Source organism: Salmo salar, chromosome 10 (assembly GCF_965601325.2).
Source record: "Salmo salar chromosome 10, fSalSal1, whole genome shotgun sequence".
Lineage (NCBI taxonomy): Eukaryota > Metazoa > Chordata > Actinopteri > Salmoniformes > Salmonidae > Salmo > Salmo salar.
In genome coordinates, this window is record NC_138300.1 from 85,840,183 (window position 1) to 85,865,665 (window position 25,483).

At 42.2% G+C, this 25,483-nt stretch overlaps 1 protein-coding gene across 2 annotated transcripts; it reads left to right on the top strand.

The window, feature by feature from the left end:
• The first annotated feature begins 517 nt into the window (after positions 1–517).
• Positions 518–13,634, top strand: gins3 (GINS complex subunit 3). Of its 2 annotated transcripts, NM_001141179.1 has the most exon segments (4): positions 541–806; positions 8,739–8,972; positions 13,028–13,108; positions 13,364–13,555. In NM_001141179.1, coding segments are annotated over 4 exon segments (525 nt in total). In that variant the 5' UTR covers positions 541–635; the 3' UTR covers positions 13,403–13,555.
• Positions 13,635–25,483: the final 11,849 nt, after the last annotated feature.

Here is a 25,483-nt window from a genome sequence, read left to right on the forward strand (position 1 = left end):
GTGTCTGTCACCCCCCCCCCCCCACCCACCCCACCCCACCCCAAACACACACATACACATCAACCAACCTACTAGATAAATATTTTAACTGCTTCATACAAAGGCGACCTTGGGACCTCCACTGGCTAAATTAGTAATTGCAAGATACTAATCACTCACCATCACTTAAACTTGCATTGTTGTTGCAAAGAAATACATGCCACCTCAGATAACCATGCTGTTCAGTCTATCTTCAGACTGAATAACGTTAGCGTTTTCAGCGATCCAGGTTAGAGTATTTTAGCCTATATGATCAGTGAAACATATAGCTAGTCTGCTAATAATGCACGGAGATTAGATTTCTTTTTTTTTAAGAACAAAGAAAAATAAGCATTAAGCATATGTCTTTCATGTACTCTTCTCATAAGAACCGTAATTATAGGCTAAATGTTTAAAAAGCTCTGTTTTATCCGATTGTTTTGACGAAAATCGATTGCTCTCGCCTGACTCAAAAGCGGACTGTTGCGCATGTCGGGTCATTTCGAAGTTTCGCGCCAAACCAGGGAAGCAAAGTGTAAACAGTCCCACACAGCAGAAGTTAGCTAGCTCGCTAAAAACTTGGCGGATATCTACTTTTGAACTACTGTGAGTTTTTAATGGAAACACATTCGTACTTTCCCGTGCCTCCCGGAGTGGGGATGGAAGAGAATTTCTTATCTCTTGATGACATTTTGCTTTCTCACGAGAGGCTACCTAGTCGGACAGAATGCACATTTCCCCGACTTGGATTCCTGGAGAAGTCGAGTGACTCACGAGACATTCAAGAGGTCAGTCGAACATGTGAAACAATGTAGAGTTAGCTAAAAAAAAATCCATCCGATAATGTTACTGTGTAGCCATTCATCTCGTCACCTGTGGCTGTTAGCTAGCTAACTAGTTATCGTTTTAGTCATCCGCTTGGAATTCCTGCTGGTCATCCAGTCACCTCGTTCACTAGCCCTTGATCATGACCCTGTTCCATTACACAAGTCACTGGAGGAAAGCAAAATGAAAAATACGTATTTTCTAGGCGTTGAAGTTAACTTCAATTTTGTTGCTGAATGAAAGCAAGAAAGGTATTTCATGTTTAAAATGCATATTTCCAGGATGTTGAAAAGGCGTCTTTTCCGGACGTTGAAATAAGGTTAATTTTACTTTCTGAATGAAAGTTACAAATTAGTAATTTATAGACCTTTAAGTTTGGGCCAAAAAGGCTCGTCCATACCCGACAAAATCTGAACCAAACATAGACGTGCACTGGTGATTTTAGCATGTAAATCTTGGTGGGGCAAAAAAAAAAGTGGGAGATGCATGCTAGCAAAGCCACTGTACAACAAACACTAAACAATACATTAATTGCACTATAACGGTGACAAACGGTGCCTACATAAAGCTGTCCCAACAGCAGTCCTAACTTCTTACCACTGCTACACCTGGCTACCAGCAGAGCCTTGTCTGGCAGCGAAACAGTTCATTCAGCCTCATTTACTGCCTTTTTAAAAAACAGCTGATTTAGCTGAATTGCTTAAACAAATGTGGTTTCTACAGACAGTTTAGATGTACAAACTATGGCATAAGGGGACGACGAACCCGTAATTTCGATTAAGACATTAATGAGCAAGCTTGGACGGACGCAGTCAATATAACTATTTCTTTAGCACTTTTGAAATGTACAGCGACAGAATTCAGAAAATGGGCCGTTCATAAAGTGTTCTGCCTGTACACCAAGTCAGAACCGTAGGATAAATGAGGCATATAACCAGACAATGAAAGCTCTTACAATATTCAATAATTATTTCTCAAACAGGTTATAGGCTACATGTGCACCACCAAGTCAGAACAGTAGGCAAAATTAAGATGTGAAAATAACCCAAATTATTAGGGTGAGGCACATGGGTTACTAACAGCTTACAACACAACATGCATTTACATTTTAGTCATTTAGCAGACGCTCTTATCCAGAGCAACTTACATTAGTGAATGCATACATTTCATACATTTAATTCCATACTTTTTTTTTTCTCCGTACATACACTTAGTATTACTTTCATAGCTACAGTATACATATCTCCCTGGCATGCTACATAATTTATGCAGCAGCATACAAGACAATTTTGGACTCACCTTGTTCAGGTCACTTGAACTGGAAGGTGGTGCAGCAGTCCTTCGTGGGCAAATTTTGTCATCAAAGTCTGTAATTCTCTGAATTTATAGTGCTTTCAAGACAACTGGGAACTCTGAGAGGGGGGAAAAAAAGGTTGAATCATGATGACGTCAGTGATCTTCAGGTCGTAGCTCTAGAAAGAGGCCCGAGTTTCGAATTTACAATTCCAAGTTGGATGAAAGTTCAAAACGTATTTACCCAGTCGTAGCTCGTTTTTCCTGAGTTTCCAGTTGTCTTAAACTCACTAAAGCCAGATTTTCCAGTTCGAACTTAGTTGTTTTGAGCGCAGCACAAATCATGCTTCATTGACAGCATGGCCAATGTTGAATGTTTAAGATTAAGGGTCTCTTTTCCTAGTTTAAAATAATAGACGTTGGACCACACAGCCACTCCACAGAATAGCATTGCTTTGCAATACTTACAGTTAGCCACACTGAATCCTTCCAAACCACTCATTGTTGAATTTGAGATTTCCTTGTGTAATGTGATTTCCATGTGTAACTTGTGGAATGTTTATGTCCAATGGCCGATGAGCACCGATACGTTTTATCTATTTATTTTCATTATTTTTCTTCATGCAACAAGGATTAAAAAGGATTTGTCAGTAGATTGTCTACTTGATTCATGATGACTGCTAGCTAAGATTTTGAAAGTATGATGTTGACATGATCAGTCCAATCAAAGCTACTGTACACGTAACATGATTTGATGTCATTTTATCTGTGGCCAATAACCTTGAGCCTTCTTGGTTGGGCACTTCTAATGGAACTCTATGGCAGAAACCAAGGGGCTCGAATTTTCTAGCTCTACCCTTAGACTTGGCAGTGACGTGGTGTCCCCATGACTGACAGAACACTGAGCCGATCACAGCGCAACACTCCGTATTTTCTCCTGGCTTGCCCCACCACCACAGAAAGCACTGAGCTAGGCTGAAACACCTGGATTTTTGAGCTGCCTTCCTCAAGAAAACAAGAGACCATGTTTTTGTCTTTTTTAACTCAATGATATATATTTTTGCATTGTTTGCAAACTGATATGTGACACGTATAAATGCCAAAATAGCATGCAAAAAAGGAACCCCCCCCCCCCCTCCAAAAAAAAAAAATTACTGCTCGCCACTGCGTAGTTTGGTTCAGATTTGGTCTGAACCGCACCTTAAACAATGTCTGTGCATGTGAAATCAAGGCCGGTCTGGACTACACAAAAAAACAAACATCTGTGCTTACTGAGGCCTGTGCCTACAGTGTTGCCTAAAATGTTATTTTATAAATGCCCATCTGTGGTATGTCTACCATTTGGAAAACACAAAAAAAGACATCCGGACAGGACCAAAAAATTGCCAAAAGACATCGGCTGGAGCCCACTGGGGTGTAGCCAGCAATGGAATTTTATGAATGCCCACCATTTGTATAACAGGCCGATGCATTGGCTTTATTAGTCCTGATTCCTGGGACTAATCAATTTGCCTATTTAAGCTACGAATATCAGCCACCCAACTTTATCAGGAATTATCGCGAGCCTATTTGTAATGTGTTTACAACAGCGGGAAATACAAAGTATTTTATTTGTCAAAAATGGACAGATACAAACTTGAAACCACTAATAACAATGGGGTAAAACTCCTGGACAACAGTTGTGATTGTCCATTCCAAATTGTCCCTTTTACTTTGACCTGTCCTGTTTTTAGGATGTTTGTTCACATGCCAGTGCATTTTTATTTTGGTTGAACGCCATTTAGGTTAGGCTATTTTTGATCTGAGAAACCTGCATGGTGTAAAAAGTGTCCTTCTCAAAATATATGACAATGTAATATCTCCAGCCTGTAGGCTACAGAAAAGGCCAAATACTCTTTCTACAGTGGTTCCTCCTTTAGAAGTTGTGAGCTTGCACTGCGGGACTTAGAGGTACCCAGCATCACAGCTTCATTGCTCCAGACCACCACAAGGAGGAGTTAGAGCACTCATTGTGCATTTGGGTCCCAAGGTTTTTATATGACCAATCATATCGAATGGTTCCAATGACGAATTTTGACGCAAGCCACCCTTGCCTTGTGGCATCCTTCAACAAAGATGGCTGACAAAACATTACGGTGGAACCAGATGTAAGTTATTCTAACGTGAGACGAAACTGGGGGGAAAAACGACTTGCAGAGCAAGGGGAACAACTACTTCAAGGTCTGAGTGAGTGACGTCACAGATTGAAACAATATTAGCGCGCACCCGCTAACTAGCTAGCCATTTCACACCGGTAACACCCGACTTGAAACAAATCTAAATATACACATTGCAAAATTGTTTCCAGCTGCACATTTACAGTCACCAACGCTCTGGTTAACACGAAAACGGAGCTCTGCTAGGGTGAGTAAAATGGTCAGTGGCCTCATTTGTGTCTGGAAGTAGCTAGCCAACGTTAGCTTGGGTGCTTGACTGCCGTTTATAAGGCCAGAACGCTCAAATCAACCTACTCCTCGGCCCGAACGCCCCGGTCGCGCTCAGAGCGAAATGGTCTGAATTTACAAACGGACAATTTTTCTCTGAATGGAAACCCCATGATATTAAGCCAAATTTCTTAAAATCAATCCCATATACTATGTTATTTTTTAAAAAGTTTTAAATTCTCTGCTATGCCAATATGGAATACTATCAAACGCTTCTCAAAGATGCCCTCTGGTGGTCAAACAGAATTAAATGACGTGCCACAGAATGCTGCAGCAGCACACAGGGTGCAACTTTTAAAGGAGGAACCACTGTACCATGTCTGCTATATGATTTTTATGTGGTGGAGCGCCGCAGCAATGCGTCTCTCGAACAGCACCCTGAAGAGGAGCGCTGGGAATGGACAAGCAAAATATTTTGCGCCCCTACCTTAGACAAAGTGTGAACTGCTTATCACAGGGCGGCATCAGCCCTCACCTAAACATTTTATTTATTACATTTTTATTTAACCTTATATTTAAATAGGCAAGTCAGTTAAAAACAAATTCTTATTTACAATGACGGCCTACCCCAGCCAAATCCTAACCCAGGTGACGCTCCCGGATGATGCTGGGCCAAATCACAAGCACGTGGGCCTATGCCTATTTGGGAAGCCCCACAATTTGGGCAGCGCGTGTGGCAATGGGCCTAGCTGATGATGATAATAACGTTTTAGTTTCTCAAAATCATTGTCATGTGGAAATAAAATGATCACTTTTAAATGTTTAAGTCAGCTAAGACTATCACCAGCCCCTGCCATATAGACACATTGACACACCATGATCCATTGGTGGCTAAAGAAATGAGCACATGGAACTCATAGCCCATTTTAATTACTATTTTTATGATTAACCATGTGAAAATGATTACTTAAACTACAGCTTTATTATTGAAATGAAAACCATTCCACAAAATATGCATATGAAAATCATAACTGGCACTCAGAATGGTAGAAATGGTTGGATAAATTGTAAACGGATATTGCCTATAGACTACTTTGAAGCAAGGTAAGCCATGCCTCATAACTACTCCAGCAGCAACCAGCTGAGGTGTTGCAGGAGAAATCCAGCTCAAAATAGGCTTTTTGTGCGCGTGTGTGATAGTTGTGTTGGATGAATAAGATACATGATGACTAACAAATACACACAGGCCAATTGAATTCCACAAAATTATGCAAATGAACCTATAGGCCGATAAGCGTGATGGTCAAATGTATTTCCGTCAATAAATAAAAAGCATTACTTTACAATGGGATTTTTTTCATCCCAGTCATTTTGGCCGGTAACAGGATAATTTTTTTTTTTATCAGCTTTTAATTTTTTCTGACAAAAGCCGGCAATTGCCGGCTAATGGATACCCTGTCAGGGATATGAGTCTAGCTAAGTTGTAAAGTATGGTGGAGCTGTTTTACAGGAAAACATTTCATGCAATATCATTGGCTTGTAGTGGCCTTGTTGTTTGAGCAAGAGTTTAGGAAAATATTGCGTTTTGAAGACGTGCATCCATAGACGCGATATTGCAAATTTGGTGCGAGCGATCCAGCAGTTCTGGAGAAGATGTTTTAAAGTGGTTAGCATCATTAGAAATGGTCCAAAAATGTATCAAAAGCAAAAAAAGAATGTTCTGGTATTTGGCAAGCGTGGTAAAGACTACAGAAGTAGCTAATTCTAGGGTGACGTGTCCATTTTTTTCCTAATGGTCTCACAGTGGGCCCACAGCTTGAACCCCTGCATTGCTGCTTGCAGCTATATTTCTCATTATTAATAGGAGACAAATATAAGCACCCACAAATTGTGTAGCTATAGACCCATATAATGTTAAAGTCATGAGCCTTGTGCGTGGCCAAACTGAAATGCATGTTGGGGAGATGTTTGTTGTGACTCTATACACTGGGCCAGTTTTTTTAGGTACACCAAATGGTTCGCTCCTACAGACAGTGAGTCATGTGGCTGTGGCTTGCTATATAAATCAGGCAGACAGGCACCGATGCAGTTCAGTTACTGTTCGATTGAATGTCAGAATGGGCACAACGAGTGACCTAATCCAGTGGTTCTCAAACCTCTCCTCGGGGACGCCCAGACATTTAATCTGTTCCAGAGCTAGCACACCTGTTTCAACTTGTCAACTAATGATCAATCCCTTGACTATGTGAATCAGGTGAGCTAGTTGAGGGTTACTACAAAATTGTGAAATGTCTGAGGGTGCCCGAGAAGAAGTTAGAGAACCAATCACCTGAGTGACTTTGAGCGTAAGCAGCATGACTCCATGGCCCCATCCTGCCTGTTGTCAACGGTACAGGCTGGTGGCGGTGGTGTAATGGTGTGGGGACTGTTTTCCTGCACACGTTAGGTCTCTTGATATCAATTGAGCAATGTGTCCATGCCCCAAAGAATTCAGTCTGTTCTGGAGGCAAAGTGGGTCCGGCCCGGTACTTGATGGGTGTGCCTAAATAAGGGTATATACACTGCTCAAAAAAATAAAGGGAACACTAAAATAACACATCCTAGATCTGAATGAAATAATCTTATTAAATACTTTTTTCTTTACATAGTTGAATGTGCTGACAACAAAATCACACAAAAATAATCAATGGAAATCCTATTTATCAACCCATGGAGGTCTGGATTTGGAGTCATACTCAAAATTAAAGTGGAAAACCACACTACAGGCTGATCCAACTTTGATGTAATGTCCTTAAAACAACTCAAAATGAGGCTCAGTAGTGTGTGTGGCCTCCACGTGCCTGTATGACCTCCCTACAACGCCTGGGCATGCTCCTGATGAGGTGGCGGATGGTTTCCTGAGGGATCTCCTCCCAGACCTGGACTAAAGCATCCGCCAACTCCTGGACAGTCTGTGGTGCTGGTGGATGGAGCGAGACATGATGTGCTCAATTGGATTCAGGTCTGGGGAACGGGCGGGCCAGTCCATAGCATCAATGCCTTCCTCTTGCAGAAACTGCTGACACACTCCAGCCACATGAGGTCTAGCATTGTCTTGCATTAGGAGGAACCCAGGGCCAACCGCACCAGCATATGGTCTCACAAGGGGTCTGAGGATCTCATCTCGTTACCTAATGGCAGTCAGGCTACCTCTGGCGAGCACATGGAGGGCTGTGCGGCCCCCCAAAGAAATGCCACCCCACACCATGACTGACCCACCGCCAAACCGGTCATGCTGGAGGATGTTGCAGGCAGCAGAACATTCTCCACGGCGTCTCCAGACTCTGTCACGTCTGTCACATGTGCTCAGTGTGAACCTCCTTTCATCTGTGAAGAGCACAGGGTGCCAGTGGCGAATTTGCCAATCTTGGTGTTCTCTGGCAAATGCCAAACGTCCTGCACGGTGTTGGGCTGTAAGCACAACCCCCACCTGTGGACGTCAGGCCCTCATACCACCCTCATGGAGTCTGTTTCTGACCGTTTGAGCAGACACATGCACATTTGTGGCCTGCTGGAGGTCATTTTGCAGGGCTCTGGCAGTGCTCCTCCTGCTCCTCCTTGCACAAAGGCGGAGGTAGCGGTCCTGCTGCTGGGTTGTTGCCCTCCTACGGCCTCCTCCACGTCTCCTGATGTACTGGCCTGTCTCCTGGTAGCGCCTCCATGCTCTGGACACTACGCTGACAGACACAGCAAACCTTCTTGCCACAGCTCGCATTGATGTGCCATCCTGGATGAGCTGCACTACCTGAGCCACTTGTGTGGGTTGTAGACTCCGTCTCATGCTACCACGAGTGAAAGCACCGCCAGCATTCAAAAGTGACCAAAACATCAGCCAGGAAGCATAGGAACTGAGAAGTGGTCTGTGGTCACCACCTGCAGAACCACTCCTTTATTGGGGGTGTCTTGCTAATTGCCTATAATTTCCACCTGTTGTCTATTCCATTTGCACAACAGCATGTGAAATTTATTGTCAATCAGTGTTGCTTCCTAAGTGGACAGTTTGATTTCACAGAAGTGTGATTGACTTGGAGTTACATTGTGTTGTTTAAGTGTTCCCTTTATTTTTTTGAGCAGTGTATATCTAGCTAGCTATGTTATTTTGATCCATCACCGAAATAATATTTTTTTCCGGTTTTCCAGGGTACGAAGATGGAGATGCCCCTGTTCCTGGCAAAGGGTTTGTATGAGAGGAAGAGGCGTGTTGTCTCAGTGGAGCTGCCTAAGGTCTACAAAGAGGGCTGGAGGACTGTGTTCAACGCAGACCCCACTGTAGTAGACCTGCACAAGATGGGACCCTATTACTATGGCCTCGGCTCCCAGTTGCTGCACTTTGACAGCCCTGAGAATCCGGAGATTGCCCAAGCAGTACTTCAGGTGAGTACAGCACACAAACATTTATACCCTGATATCACTATCTCACTGCTCACTCCACTACCCCCGCCGGCAGTTCAGGTGTTATTAACTTTGGCTGCTAGCTGAAACTTTCCTTTGACTCAGCCCCAGAAACTGTGCATATCCCAACTAACCTTCATTGTTTTATTAGTCTGCTGTTGATACAGTCCCAAAATGTTTGGCAATCAAGTTTTCAATATATAGAACTTTCAAAATACAGGAAGTGTCACAGTATGATGCATTTTGCAAATGCCAAAATATCGATTTTGAATGGAGTTTTCCTTTCATATCAATCATGGGGTGATATCGTACCATCACTCTTTTACCGTCATCATTGATTTCATATAAGGGAGAAGCGTATAGAGAATTGTGCAAACCGATTCTGGGGAAAAGGTTTTTGAAGGCTCTACAATTTTAAACATACTGGCCCTGTGCAGAAACCCAACTCTCTTCTAAGCATAGCTCCTGCCTCATTGGTGCTACTACCATAGCCAAATTATTTCTCACTAATCTTTATCTATTTGTACCCTTTTAGATGTATGATATCAGTAGAAAGTTTGTGAGTGAGTCACCACCCAGGTCAAATGGTTGGACAAGCTGAGAAACCCATTCAGTGTTATGGGAATAGTCAGCCACTAGGTGGTGCCATATGATCGAATTGTCATCATTGACTAAGGCTGCGTAGTGTTGTTTTGTTGCTGGGCAGACTGACAAATCACATCAGTCATCTTTTGAAAAACAATGACTTCACTGCATCCATGAAGGATGACTGAGTTTCATCAAATGTTTTTATTCACCTCTTCTGTCTCCTTCATGCATGTATACGGGTTGTGTGTATTTTTCTTTGGTGGTATTTATATTAACCTCCCTCTTTATTCACCTCTTGTATTTTCTTGAGCTCTAGGTATGGTTGTGTGTATTTCTCGTTGGTTGTGTTGATGTGAAACATTATATTCTCATGGCTTAACCCAATGATGTTTGTAAACCCTGGATTGCTGATGCTATGTATTGGCCATTCAGAGGCTTTGAAGACACCAGTCAGCCATATTGGCACACTCCAGTAGGAGCTGTCCTTCCATAGGAATCAATGGAATTCTACAGTATTTCAATTAATTGTTTCAAGGACAGAATGACATGTATTTACATTTTTTGTAGTCGGGAGACTAACATTAGGCATCCATTTTTTTTTATATGTGTTTATTTTTAGCTCATAATATAATTTTTTTAAAGTATGCCTTTAAATGTGCAATAGTCTCCCGATTGGCGCAGCGGTCAAAGGTACTGCAGTGCTAGAGACATCACTACAGAGGGTTTGGCCTGCCGGGATGTCCTTGTCCCATTGTGCTCTAGCGACTGCTTGTGGCGGGCCGTGCGCATGCACGCTGACTTCGGTCGGCAGTTGTACGGTGTTTCTTCCGACACATTGGTGCGGCTGGCTTCCGGATTAAGCGAGCAATTTGTCAAGAAGCAGTGCGGCTTGGCAGGGTCGTATTTTGGAGGAAGCATGGCTCGTGACCTTTGCCTCTCCCGAGTCTGTACGGGACTTGCAGTGATGGGGCAAGACCGTAACTACCAATTGGATATCACAAAAAAGGTGTAAAAAGTAAAAAAAAATAAAAAATAAAGGTACAATTTGAAAAGAATCGCGTCGCCATTTCCTGGTTGCTAAAATTCTAACAGTTTGCCCAATTTTACTTTGACAAAACAAGCATAGAGAACCATTGTACCATCTAAACCACTGTTAAATGTCTTTTCGTTAACCAAAACTATTGTATTTTCATCTGTTTGAAGCTGGTGTACAAAACCGAAAGTAAAAGATGCAACGTAAGAACGGGAAGCATAGAAATGGCGCAAATAGAACAGATCTAATGCGTCTTAGACTTTCAATGACAGACCTATAACTTATATTTCTGTGAATTTGGTCCAGGTGTCCAAAAAGTTACATATTGCAGCTCTAAGGTGTCTAATAGAATAGATGTGGCAAAAACGAATACAGACATTGATAAATGCAATTCTGTAGCTGTATTTCGTTTTATTTTTACAATAGAGGGTGAGTGCCAAGATGGAGTCACTGCTTCAACACAGCTCCCCCTATCAGTCACCTGTCTGTCTGTCTGTCTGTCTGTCTGTCTGTCTGTCTGTCTGTCTGTCTGTCTGTCTGTCTCTGTCTCTGTCTCTGTCTCTGTCTCTGTCTCTGTCTCTGTCTCTGTCTCTGTCTCTGTCTCTGTCTGTCTGACTACCACCGTTCAAAAGTTTGGAGTCACTTAGAAATGTCCTTGTTTTTGAAAGAAAAGCAAAAAAAAATTGTCTATTTTAAATTAGCATCAAATTGATCAGAAATACAGTGTAGACATTGTTACTGTCGTAAATTACTATTTTTTTATGGAATATCTACATAGGCCCATTATCAGCAACCATCACTCCTGTGTTCCAATGGCACGTTGTGTTAGCTAATCCAAGTTTATCATTTTAAAAGGGTAATTGATCAGTAGAAAACCCTTTTGCAATTGTGTTAGCACAGCTGAAAACTGTTTTGATTTAAAGAAGCAATAAAACTGTCCTTCTTTAGAGTATCTTGAGTATCTGGAGCCAGTTGAGGACTTGTGAGGTGTCTGTTTCTCAAACTAGACACTAATGTACTTGTCCTCTTACTCAGTTGTGCACCGGGACCTCCCACTCGTCTTTCTATTCTGGTTAGGGCCAGTTTGCGCTGTTCTGTGAAGGGAGTAGTATATGGCGTTGTACGAGATCTTCAGTTTCTTGGCAATTTCTCGCATGGAATAGCCTTCATTTCTCAGAACAAGAATAGACTGACAAGTTTCAGAAGAAAGGTCTTTGTTTCTTGCCTTTTTGAGCCTGTAATCGAACACACAAATGCTGATGCTCCAGATACTCAACTAGTTTAAAGAAGGCCAGATTTTATTGCTTCTTTAAATCAGAACAGTTTCAGCTGTGCTAACATAATTGCAAAAGGGTTTTCTAATGATCAATTAGCCTTTTTAAAATGGTAAACTTGGATTAGCTAACACAACGTGCCATTGCAACACAGTGATGGTTGCTGATAATGGGTCTTTGTACGCCTTTGTAGATATTCTATAAAAAATCAGTTTCCAGCTACAATAGTAATTTACAACATTAACAATGTCTACACTGTGTTTCTGGTCAATTTTATTCTATTTTAATGGACAAAAAAATAGCTTTTCTTTCAAAAACAAGGACATTTCTAAGTGACCCCAAACTTTTGAATGGTAGTGTACACTGAACAAAAATATAGAAACGCACTATGTAAAGTGTTTCGTGAGCTGAAATAAAAGATCCCAGAAATGTTCCATATGCACAAAAAGCTTATTTCTCTCAAATTTTGTGCACAAATTTGTTTACATCCCCGTTAGATAACATTTTATCCTTTGTCAAGATAATCCATCCACCTGACAGGTGTGGCATATCAAGAAGCTGATTAAACAGCCTGATCATTACACGGGTGCACCTTGTGCTGTGGACAGTGCTGTGGACAGTAACAGGCCAATCTAAAATGCCACAGATCTCTCAACTTTTGAGGTGGTGTACAATTGTCAGGAATGTCCACCAGATCTGTTGCCAGAGAATTCAATGTTGATTTCTCTACCATAAGCCACCTCCGTCTTTTTAGATAATTTGGCAGTACGTCCAACTGGCTTTACAACCGCAGATCACTTGTAACCACTCAAGCCCAGGACCCTCACATCCGGCTTCTTCACCTGTGGGATCGTCTGAGGGGAGTCAGGGTGCTGAGTAGTATTTCTGTCTAATAAAGCCTTTTTGTGGGGGAAAAACACATTTATTGGTGAAGCCTGGCTCCCAAGTGGGTGGGCCTATGCCCACCCATAGCTGCGCCGCTGCCCAGTCATGTGAAATCCTATAGATTAGGGCCTAATTCATTTATTTCAATTGACTGATTTCCTTATATGAACGAGAACTCAAAAAAATCTTTGACATTTTGTATGTTGCCTTTTATTTTTGTTCAGTATAAATCATTGGCTTAACCTCTTCACCTCCAGACATTCATTGGTCGTTTCCGCCGGACCATGGATTCCTCACAGAATGCCTACAACGAAGACACGTCAGCCCTGGTGGAGCGCTTGGATTACCTGGAGAGGGCACTGTTCAGGGCAGGGCAGAGCGGCCTCAACAGCTTCCAGAACTGGGAGAGGGGCCGCGCATCAACCATCACTGCCTCTAGCCTGGTGCTCAACTACCGCAAGAGGAAGATCACTGATCTGCAGCCCTGAGGGGCATCTCCAAAAATGCATCCCAAATGGCACCATATTCCCTATATAGTGCACTACTTGGGCCCTGGTCAAAAGTAGTGCACTGTAAAGGGAATATGGTGCCATTTGGAACTCAAAGCAACATGCCAGAATAGAAATGACTGAGTTGGAAGGAGAGTAGTGGAGGTGTGTGTGTCATAAAAGATTAACTGATTCCCACATGAAACTTAGTTTTGTTTTTATGTTATGGTGTAATCATTGTGTAATCATTGTGTGTTCTATTTTGAGATGTTTATACACCAATGTTTTTCAGACTTTGTAAATATTTTTTTAATTATCTGCTTTATGTAATGTGGGTTTGAATTTTAATAAAATGAATGCTACCTTAGTCTTTAAATTGGATGTCATCCTTAAAGTAAAAGAAATGGTGGGGTTAAACAGGAAAGGTTTTTTGAAAGCAGAGTTACAGTATTTTGCCGCCGCATGTGGCTATGCATTTCATCAGGGATAAGGCAAAACAAGTTTTAAATGGTTGTGTAATGATTAACAGGAATGTATTACCATTTTATGTAGCTCTGCATGCATAATGAATGTAACCTACCCTTTCTTCATAAATGTCATTACTACAACAACTTAATGAATATATGCCAGAACTGATTTACAACACATCTATTTAGTCTGTTTGAAAACCATCTACAGTTCATCAACTATCATCCCTGAGCTCAGGCTTCTTCCACACGCTAACCTCTAACAGCGTTTTTGGTAGTTAAATGCCAAAAAATTAATTTTTTTTAATAAAACGCAATCTATTCATTTGGTTTTTGAACACTTGAATTTGTTTCCAAGCATGATGGCTGTACTTTTAGTTTATTGTTGACGCAGCTTGTTGGCCATTAGCTAATCAGCGTTTCTCAACGAGTTCAAAGTACATGAATGCATCCAATTTGGTATTTACGACTTCACAACTAGTAACAACGTTAGTCTACAGAGGAGCAGCTTGGATCTCTGCCCATAGAGAATGATAAAGGATTCCTATGTCCCATTATGTCATCTGAGCACACGGGCAGCGCCATTGAGGCCATCTCCATTTTGAAGTAGTCCATTTTCCTCTACTACTTCTATGAGTTTGTTAACAAGCTGAAAAGGGCCATACTGCCATCTGGAGTGTGTTCATTGGCTCATCCCTCTTGATGACCTGGATGGAATTATGTGATCATGCTGAAACAGGCTTTTGGTCACTAGACACTAGATCTATTGATCTGCTATAGAGCCAGTAGTCATAACAGCACAGAGTTGTTGATGCTGCTGCATTAGCTACGTATTGGTTGTTAGGGGACTTGATCTTTACGATGAAACTGCCGTAAGGCATTACCCAATTAAAAGTACATCTAATTTATACTCTGTCAGCATCAAAGTTTCAGCCTGGGAACATTTTAATCACGGAATGATTCTTCACTCAAATGTGAATTGGGTAAAGCTTTTCATCTCAGTTTGTTTAACCTGAAATGTGGTTTGCATAATGGCCCTTGTAATGTAATCCTCTGTTTACAGTTCATATTCATGTGGTGCATTGTCTGCATAATAATGACTGCAGTGACGGGGAGCTCTCAGGAGATGTGTTATGGCCAGCTGAAGGTGCAGGGTTACAACGTCAAGTTTTGAATGGTTTATTTTTGCAAAAGTGTTTTAGTGTTAATGTGTGACACATAAATGTGAGTGTGTTGACCTTGTGCTGCTGCTGTCACTCATTAGACTTGTCTTTGTCGCAGCACTGCCTGTTCCCCAGAGGTGACATTCACACACGTCACATTCATTTGTGTGTGAGAGATGATCAAAAGCTCTATCTGCGTCATAATGCACAAGAGCAAGTCTCAGTGGGCAAACCTCCGCACTTCACACACAAATTAAAGACCTGTATGAAGCTTTCTAAGGAGAATAAGTACTGTTTACAAAACGATTAAACCGTCTATCCCTGTTGAGAGGAAATGTACATACATTATGTATGGTAGTAAATCACTATGTTTCTACAGTACAGTGACAGTCCTATATGTTCTCTCGTGTGTTAAATGCGGGTCAGCTGATGCCTGTCCTGTTAGGGAGTTGGTGATGCGATAGAAGCTATTGACGTTCCCCTGTGGGGTGTAGCTATTGATCCTGGGGACTGACCTCTGTGGGATGGGTTTGAAGAATATTATCAACCTTTCCCTCGTCATAGGCCTACGTCACAGTGTACTGTAACTTTTTATGTTGGACCATCAGGAATCTTACCGGTCCAGACCATTTGGAGGGACTCTGCAGTTCTGGTAATGGTAGAAGTCTGTTGTCAGTGTTTCCTGACCACATGACCTGACATGGGAAACTCCTGGCTCTGGTCATTAGTACTGCAGAACTGAGGTTACATTCTTAGCTCTTTAGCACAGGGTCCATTTCTCCATGGTCTTGAGGCGAGAGAGAGAATATGGCTTGGCTAGAGTAGCTTCCACTCAATGCCCCAGCGGACTAAGCCAGGGTTGTCTAGATATCTGAAGATTGTGACGTAATGCCCGAGCACCATGTGATTCTAGTGTGTGTGCTATGTAGAATGGCTGATTTGCAGGCTTCTAGAATGTTCTGGTCTGATCTTGTCTGGTGCTGTGACAACTGTCGGAGCTCTCCCTGGAGCCAACTAGAGAGACTATGCTCAGCCAAAAGATTATAAACATCAAAGGGTAGAGTTAGGGACAGAGTCCAGGAACTGAGACACACAACCCAACACAGCAGCCTCTGCTTTCTGTTTAGTTTAAGGGTCTCTGACGGATTTAAAACAAACCTATTTGTGTACGCTTGCGCCTCATTTTCTGGGTATTATGCAGGCAGAGTTGGGCTTTTATTATGAATGTGGCTGCCAATATACTGTTTCCGTGAAATTAACTATTTAATGATCTTTTCTTTGAAGTGTACTACTGCACAGTTCCATAATAGGGCTTGTGTTTTGGGTACATCCAGCCCACATTATTTAGACTACTTTGATCTACTACAGCACTTCTCTTTAAAGTCCTTGTCCTTATTTGAATAATGGTGGCATAATTTATTTATGTCTGGAACTACACCACCCAGCGACATAAAGCGTCTTGATTAATCAGGACCTCGACCTCAGTGAGGTGAAACTTCTCCTCCTCTCTGTCTCCTCAGACTCCATGTCTGTGTGAGAGCTGTGCACGTTCCAGGGGTTTCTGTAAGGGAACAGAGGCATAGCGAGTGAGAGGTGCTGAGGCGCACATTGCATCCACATAGCAGTGATGAGGTGTGTCAGGATTAGGCGTATCTGAGTGAACGCCCCCACACCGCTCTTCAAATGGGTATAATCTCCCCCCCACTGCGCACTCTGGCACGGACACAACAGCCCAACAATGCCATGGGCTGGGGGTGGGAGGATAGAAAGAGAGGAATGTATTCTTCCCAATATTATCTAATGCGGCAAACATTGGTTTTGTATAGGCTGAGTGTAGACTGATAAGTAGTGATAATGGAAAAACTGCAACACAGAACCATTGGTTACCCATGTGATGATGCACAGCATGGCTAAACTACCTATGAACGCTCTATAAAGTATACCATAATCTACATGTAAAGTGTTACCGCTCATCCATCTCCCTCTGTCTTGATTGATTCTCTGCATTCTCCCTGGTTCCCTCCGTCTTCTCTACCTCTCTGTCGGTGGATTGTATGTCGCGCTAGGTGTTCTGTCGATGGACAAGGGAGCTTCTCAAGAGAAGTGGTCTCCATAAATACATCAGAGCAGAGCCACTCTCGCTGCCTGAGAGCTGGCCATTCTCAGCATAACATACAGACGAGTCAGAGTTGTACTGCAGGAGGAATACTGTACTCCAGGGTTCCCCAACTGGTGGTCCAATGGACAAATTTGACCTGTGGTTGATTTTATTTGTCCCCCCAAGTATTCTGAGAAAAAAATATTATATTATTTATTATTATTGTTGGACACAAAAGACTGTAAAAACACCAGCAAATCAGCTCCAAGTTATTTTAATTTAGGAAATTAATCAAAGTATTCCCACGCATAATAGAGATATACAATCACCAGCCAGTTTATTAGGTACACATCTAGTACTGTATTGTACCCCCCTTTGCCTCCAAAACAGCCTGAATTCTTTGGGGTATTCTACAAAGTGTCAGAAACATTCCACATGGATGTTGGTTCATGCTGACTCGATGGCATCATGCTACAGATTTGACGGCGGTACGTTCATGATGCGAACAACCTGTTCCATCTCATCCCAAAGATGCTCTAATGCAATGTTCACCAACCTTTTCTGAGTCAAGATCACTTTTTGAGTCAAAATGCAAGCCCGAGATTTACTGCTCATATATATATGAGCCCGTCCTCATCTATACATACATACATGCATGCATACATGCATGCATACATACATACATGTGAGGTCAGAAGTTTACATACACCTTAGCCAAATACATTTAAACTCAATTTTTCACAATTCCTGACATTTAATCCTAGTAACAATACCCTGTTTTAGGTCAGTTAGGATCACCACTTTATTTTAAGAATGTTAAATGTCAGAATAATAGTAGAAAGAATGATTTGTTTCAGCTTATATTTCTTTCATCACATTCCCAGTGGGTCAGAAGTTTACATACACTCAATTAGTATTTGGTAGCATTGCCTTTAAATTGTTGAACTTGGGTCAAACGTTTCGGGTAGCCTTCCACAAGCTTCCCACAATAGGTTGGGTGAATTTTGGCCCATTCCTCCTGACAGAGCTGGTGTAACTGAGTCAGGTTTGTAGGCCTCCTTGCTCGCACACGCTTTTTCAGTTCTGCCCACAAATTTTCTATAGGATTGAGGTCAGGGCTTTGTGATGGCCACTCCAGTACCTTTGTTGTCCTTAAGCCATTTTGCCACAAATTTGGAAGTATGCTTGGGGTCATTGTCCATTTGGAAGACCCATTTGCGACCAAGCTTTAACTTCCTGATTGATGTCTTGAGATGTTGCTTCAATATATCCACATTATTTTCCTGCCTCATGATACCATCTATTTTGTGAAGTGCACCAGTCCCTCTTGCAGCAAAGCACCCATACAACATGATGCTGCCACCTGTGCTTCACGGTTGGTATGGTGTTCTTCGGCTTGCAAGCCTCCCCCTTTTTCCTCCAAACATACAGCAGGGGATCAAATACTTTTTTCCCTCACTGTAATGATGGTCATTATGGCCAAACAGTTCTATTTTTTTTTCTTCATCAGACCAGAGGACATTTCTCCAAAAAGTATGATCTTGGTCCCCATGTGCAGTTGCCAACTGTAGTCTGGCTTTTTTATGGCGGTTTTGGAGCAGTGGCTTCTTCCTTGCTGAGCGGCCTTTCAGGTTATCCTCTCTAGGGTAGGGGGCAGTATTTTCACGGCCGGATAAAAAACGTACCCGATTTAAACTGGTTACTACTCTTTTCCAGAAATGAGAATATGCATATAATTGGTAGATTTTGATAGAAAACACTCTAAAGTTTCTAAAACTGTTTGAATGGTGTCTGTGAGTATAACAGAACTCATATGGCAGGCCAAAACCTGAGAAGATTCCATACAGGAAGTGCCCTCTCTGACCATTTCTTGTGCTTCTGTGGCATCTCTGTCGAAAATACAGGATCTCTGCTGTAACGTGACAATTTCTAAGGCTCCCATAGGCTCTCTGAAGGCGCCAGAAAGTGGAATGAGATCTCTGCTGTCTCTGGGCTAGGTACAGGAGCGCTGTTTGTGAGTGGTCAGGCTGGTGGCTCAGAGACAGGAGATGCGCGACCCCGAGAAGTGGCCATGTTTTTCTTTCAGCCTTTGAACGAAAACAACGTCGCCCGGTTGGAATATTTTAAACAGCGTTTGACATGCTTCGAAGTACGGTAATGGAATACTTTGAAATCTTTTGTCACGACATGCGTCCGCGCGTCACCGTTCGGATAGGGACCTGAACGCACGGACAAAACAGAGGATCTTTGAACATAACTATAGATTATTTTGAACCAAAACAACATTTGTGGTTGAAGTAGAAGTCCTGGGAGTGCATTCTGACGAAGAACAGCAAAGGTAATCCAATTTTTCTTATAGTAATTCTGAGTTTAGTGAACGCCAAACTTGGTGGGTGTCAAATTAGCTAGCCCATGATGGTGAGCTATCTACTCAGAATATTGCACTATGTGCTTTTGCCGAAAATATATTTTAAAATCTGACACCGCGATTGCATAAAGGAGTTCTGTATCTATAATTCTTTAAATAATTGTTATGTATTTTGTAAACGATTATCAAGAGTAATTTAGTAAATTCACCGGAAGTTTTCGGTGTGTTTGCTAGTCCTGAACGTCACTTGCTAATGTAAAAAGCTGGTTTTTTATATAAATATGAACTTGATTGAACAAAACATGCATGTATTGTATAACATAATGTCCTAGGAGTGTCATCTGATGAAGATCATCAAAGGTTAGTGCTGCATTTAGCTGTGGTTTGGGTTTATGTGACATATATGCTAGCTTGAAAAATGTCTGTGATTATTTCTGGCTGGGTACTCTCCTAACATAATCTAATGTTTTGCTTTCGCTGTAAAGCCTTTTTGAAATCAGACAATGTGGTTAGATTAACGAGAGTCTTGTCTTTAAAATGGTGTAAAATAGTCATATGTTTGAGAAATTGAAGTTATAGCATTTCTAAGGTTTTTGTATTTCGCGCCACTCGATTCCACTGGCTGTTGACTGGGTATACCCGAGAGAGGTTATGTCGATATAGGACTCGTTTAACTGTGGACATAGATACTTTTGTATCTGTTTCCTCCAGCATCTTCACAAGGTCCTTTGTTGTTGTTCTGGGATTGATTTGTACTTTTTGCACCAAAGTACGTTTATCTCTAGGAGACAGAACGCGTCTCCTTCCTGAGCGGTATGATGGCTGCGTGGTTCCATAGTATTTATACTTGCGTACTATTATTTGTACAGATGAACGTGGTACCTTCAGCCGTTTGGAAATTGCTCCCTAGGATGAACCAGACGTGGAGGTCTACAATTTGTTTCTGAGGTCTTGGCTGATTTCTTTTGATTTTCCCATTATGTCAAGCAAAGAGGCACTGAGTATGAAGGTAGGCCTTGAAATACATCCACAGGTACACCCCCAATTGACTCAAAGTATGTCAATTAGCCTATCAGAAGCTTCTAAAGCCATGACATAATTTTCTGGAATTTTCCAAGCTGTTTAAAGGCACAGTCAACTTAGTGTATGTACACTTCTGACCCACTGGAATTGTGATACAGTGAATTATAAGTGAAATAATCTGTCTGTAAACAATTGTTGGAAAAATTACTTGTGCCACGCACAAAGTAGATGTCCTAACCGACTTGCCAAAACTATCGTTTGTTGATGACAAATTTGTGGAGTGTTTGAAAAACACGTTTTGATGGCTCCAACCTAAGTGTATGTAAACTTCCGACTTCAACAGTATATATTACTTAAAAAGCGTAACCCTTTGAAACATTAACCTACACTATATGACCAAAGGTATGTGGACACCTGCTCGTCGAACATCTCATTCCAAAATCATGGGCATTAATATGGAGTTGGTCCCCCCCTTTGCTGTTATAACAGCCTCCACTCTTCTGGGAAGGCTTTCCACTAGATGTTGGAACATTGCTGAGGGGACGTGCTTCCATTCAGCCACGAGCATTAGTGAGGTTGGGTACTGATGTTGGGAAATTAGGCCTGGCTCGCAGTCAGTGTTCCAATTCATTCCAAAGGTGTTGAATGGGGTCCACCAAACCCATTTTCGTCCGTCGGATTGCCAGATGATGAGGCGTGATTTATAACTCCAGAGAACGTGTTTCTACTGCTCCAATGGCGGCGAGCTTTACACCACTCCAGCTGACGCTTGGCATTGCGCATGGTGATCTTAGTCTTGTGTGCGGCTGCTCGGCCATTGAAACCCATTTTGTGAAGCTCCCGGCAAACAGTTATTGTGCTGACGTTGCTTCTAAAGGCAGTTGGTAGTGAGTGCTGCAACAGACGATTTTACGCCCTGCAGCACTTGGTGGTAGCTTGAGCTTGTGTGGCCTACCACTTTGGCTGAGCCGTAGTTGTTCCAAGACGTTTCCACTTCACAATAACAGCACTTACAGTTGACCCGGGGCAGCTCTAGCAGGGCAGAAATTTGAGGAACCGACTTGTTGGAAAGGTATCCTATGATGGTTCCATGTTGAAAGCTCTTCAGTAAGGCCATTCTATTAATAATTTTTGTCTATGGAGATTGCATGGCTGGGTGCTCGATTTTTATACACCTTTCAGCAACAGATGTGACTAAAATAGCTGAGTCCACTAATTTTGAAGGGGTGTCCACATACTTTTGTATACAGTACATTCGGAAGGTATTCAGACCCCTTTTTCCACATTTTGTTATGTTACAGCCTTATTCTAAAATGGATTAAATAATTTTTTCCCTCATCAATCTACACACTATACCCCATACTGACAAAGTCAAAAGAGGTTTTCCGAATCTTTTGCAAATGAATACAAAATAAAAAACAGAAATACCTTATTTACATAAGTATTCAGACCATTTGGTCAAGGAGGGGCGGCAGGTAGCCTAGTGCTTAGAGTGTTGGGCCAGTAACGGAAAGGTTGCTAGGTCGAATCCCCGAGCTGACAAGGTTCACGGGTAGAATGACAGATTTTTACAAGGCAGTTAGCCCTCTGTTCCTAGGCCGTCATTGTAAATAGGAATTTGTTCTTAACTGACTTGCCTAGTTAAATAGTGTCTGTGCTGTTGTTTTTTTGTCGCACTGCTTTGCTTTATATTGGCCAGGTCGCAGTTTTAAATGAGAACTTGTTCTCAACTGGCCTACCTGGTTAAATAAAGGTGAAAAAAATCAAATAATAACAAAGGTTAAATTTGCTATGAGACTCGGAATTGAGCTCAGATGCATCCTGTTTCCATTGATCATCCAAGAGATGTTTCTACAACTTGATTGGAGTCCACCTTTGGTCAATTTAATTGATTGGACATGATTTGGAAAGGCACATACCCGTCTATATAAGGTCCCACAGTTGACAGTGCATGTCAGGGCAAAAACCAAGCTATGAAGGGATTGTCCGTAGAGCTCCGAGACAGGATTGTGTCGAGGTACAGATCTGGGGAAGGGTACCAAAACATTTCTGCCACATTGAAGGTCCCCAAGAACACAGTGGCCTCCATCATTCTTAAATGTAAGAAGTTTTGAACCACCAAGACTCATCCTAGAGCTGGCCGCCCGGCCAAACTGAGCAATCGGGGGAGAAGGACCTTGGTCAAGGAGGTGACCAAGAACCTGATGGTCACTCTGACAGAGCTCCAGAGTTCCTCTGTGAAGATAGGAGAACATTCCAGAAGGACAACCATCTCTGCAGCACTCCAGACAGAAGACACTCTTCAGTAAAAGTCACCTGACACCCCGCTTGGAGTTTGTCAAAAGGCACCTAAAGGACTCTGACCATGAGAAACCATATTCTCTGGTCTCATGAAACCAAGATTGAATTCTTTGGCCTGAATGCCAAGCGTCACGTCTGGAGGTAACCTGGCACCACCCCTATGTTGAAGCATTGTGGTGGCAGTATTATGCTGTGGGCATGTTTCTCAGCGGCAGCGATTGGGAGACTAGTCAGGATCGAGGGAAAGACGAATGGCGCAAAGTACAGAAAGATCATTAATGAAAACCTGCTCCAGGACGACTGTTCTGATTGTCCTTGATTGGCCCAGCCAGAACCCGCACTTGAACCCGATCTTACATCTCTGGAGAGACCTGAAAATAGCTGTGCAGCGACACGCCCCATCCAACCTGACAGAGCTAGAGAGGATCTGCAGAGAAGAATGGAAGAACCTCCCCAAATACAGGTGTGCCAAGCTTGTAGCATCATACCAAAGAAGACTCGAGGATGTAATCACTGCCAAAGGTTCTTCAACAAAGTACTGAGTAAAGGGTCTGAATACTTTTTTTTTATACATTTGCAAATATTTCTAAAAACCTGTTTTTGCTTTGTCATTATGGGCTATTGTGTGTAGATTCATGAGGGGAAAAAACTATTTAATCCATTTTAGAATTAGGCTTTAACAAAATGTGGGACAAGTCAAGGGGTCTGAATACTTTCTGAATGCACTGTGTATATTTTATTTATAACAGTTCTGTAGCAATGTGGTTTGTGGTAAACTATATGTCCAATACATTATCATTGCATATTTGCTATGCTTGAATTGCCCTGCCATTGTTGTTTTCAGACCATTTTGAAATGATATTTAAAAAATGTAGGTATATGATCACACTGGTAATATATCATTTGTTGTATTACTAGTGAGGCACAGCTGAATGAGCATAATCCTGATGGTCTATCTGAGGAGAGAGAGCAGCGGTGAGGCTGCCTCTCACTCGAGTCACCATCCATCTGCTGAGAAAAGGGCACGCAGTCTTCCAGCTAATGGCGAAACTCAAGTCGCACTGCATTATTTCTGCCTCATACGCCAATTCATGTATTTAATCCAATGTCCAGATGAAGTGAAATATCAATATAAAAAAATGGACAAGCTGCTAGTAATAACAATGCAAGCTTATCGAAACACTTTGCTATGAAACAATAATTCGTTGCAGCTGCGGTGCTGGTTGTAGTGTGAGTGGAAGTAGGGAGAATGCACATTTTATTGGCTATAAAAGTGTTGAACAAAGTGTTGACAGTGCTGAATAACAACAAACATGAACTTACTCCTAAAAACAGCAGCTCTTTGCTCTATTCTTTGAGTCTCTCTCTAGTCATGGTTTGAAATGTTTTGTGCTCGGGGCTCCGAACTATCTGATTGGCCAGCGGTAGGCCTGTAGGTGCACATGATATACACTCTGGGACTTCTGGGTTAGGTGGAATTCTAACTTCAGACACATGAAATGGTTCAAAATGGGAACACTTGCCTTTCAGGGGCTAGGGCTGCTGAATCAAGTGCACCTACCGTCAAAAGCACAACACTTTTTTTTTTGTACATTTATTGTTGTGTTTTTTACAGAAATGTTTGATCAACTAGGAATGCCTTGAAGATCGACTGTTTAGTGACCACTACACAGTCTGTGGACTGTGCAGGCCACTGAAGTAAATTTAACTTGCTGTCATGTTCCAGGCTATGTTTTTCAAACTCCTCAATTGTCCAGTGTCGGTGATCGCATGCCCACCTGGAGCAGCAGCTTCTTGTTTTTAGCTAATAGGAGTGGAACCCTGTGTGGTTGTCTGCTGCAATAGCCTATCCGTGACAAGGATCAACGAGTTCTGAGATGCCGTTCTGCACAACACTGTTGTACTGATCCAATATTTGTGTCTGTTGCCCGCCTGTTAGCTTGCACAATTCTTGCCATAGATGACCCTGCTGGTCATCTAGGAACGTTTGAACATCTTGGCCATGTTCTGTTATAAATCTCCACCTGGCACAGCCAGAAGAGGACTGGCCACGCCTCAGAGCCTGGTTCCTCTCTAGGTTTCTTCCTAGGTTCCAGCCTTTCTAGGGCGTTTTTCCTAGCCACCATGCTTCTACACCTGCATTGCTTGCTATTTGGGATTTTAGGCTGGGTTTCTGTACAGCACTTTGTGACATCGGCTGATGTAAAAAGGACTTTATAAATCCATTTGATTGATCTTCCTTCAACCTCTCTCATCAACGAGCTGTTTTTGACAACAGGACTGCCGCTGACTAGATGTTTTTTGTTTGTCGCGCCATTCTTGGTAAACCCTAGACACTGACGTGCGTGAGAAGCCCAAGAGGGCAGCCGTTTCGGAGATACTGGATCCGGCGCATCTGACACCGAAGGTCATACCACGCTCCAAGTCGCTTAGGTCACTCGTTTTGCCCATTCTAACGTTCAATCGAACAGTAACTGAATGACCTCATACCTGTCAGCCTGCTTTATATAGCTAGCCAACGCCACGTGACTTACTGTCTGTAGGCGCGATCAATTTCCTAGAACGGGGTGGTGTACATAATAAACTGTCCGGTGAGTATTTTTTTTTATTTTGTTTTTTATTTAACCTTAACTACAAAAGTCAGTTAAGAACAAATTCTTATTTACAATGACTACCAAAAGGCCTCCTGCCAGGACAGAGGCTGGGATTAAAAATAAAAGAACACACACATCACGACTAGAGAGACGCCACAACACTACAGTCGTGGCCAAACGTTTTGAGAATGACACAAATATTAATTTCCAC

Excerpts from the sequence above, each read along its gene's own strand:
- gins3 (XM_014124084.2), top strand. The coding sequence starts at position 636 with ATGGAAACACATTCGTACTTTCCCGTGCCTCCCGGAGTGGGGATGGAA. Across the intron at positions 807-8,738 it reads ACTCACGAGACATTCAAGAG|GGTACGAAGATGGAGATGCC; the intron begins GTCAGTCGAACA and ends CCGGTTTTCCAG. Across the intron at positions 8,973-13,027 it reads TTGCCCAAGCAGTACTTCAG|ACATTCATTGGTCGTTTCCG; the intron begins GTGAGTACAGCA and ends CTTCACCTCCAG.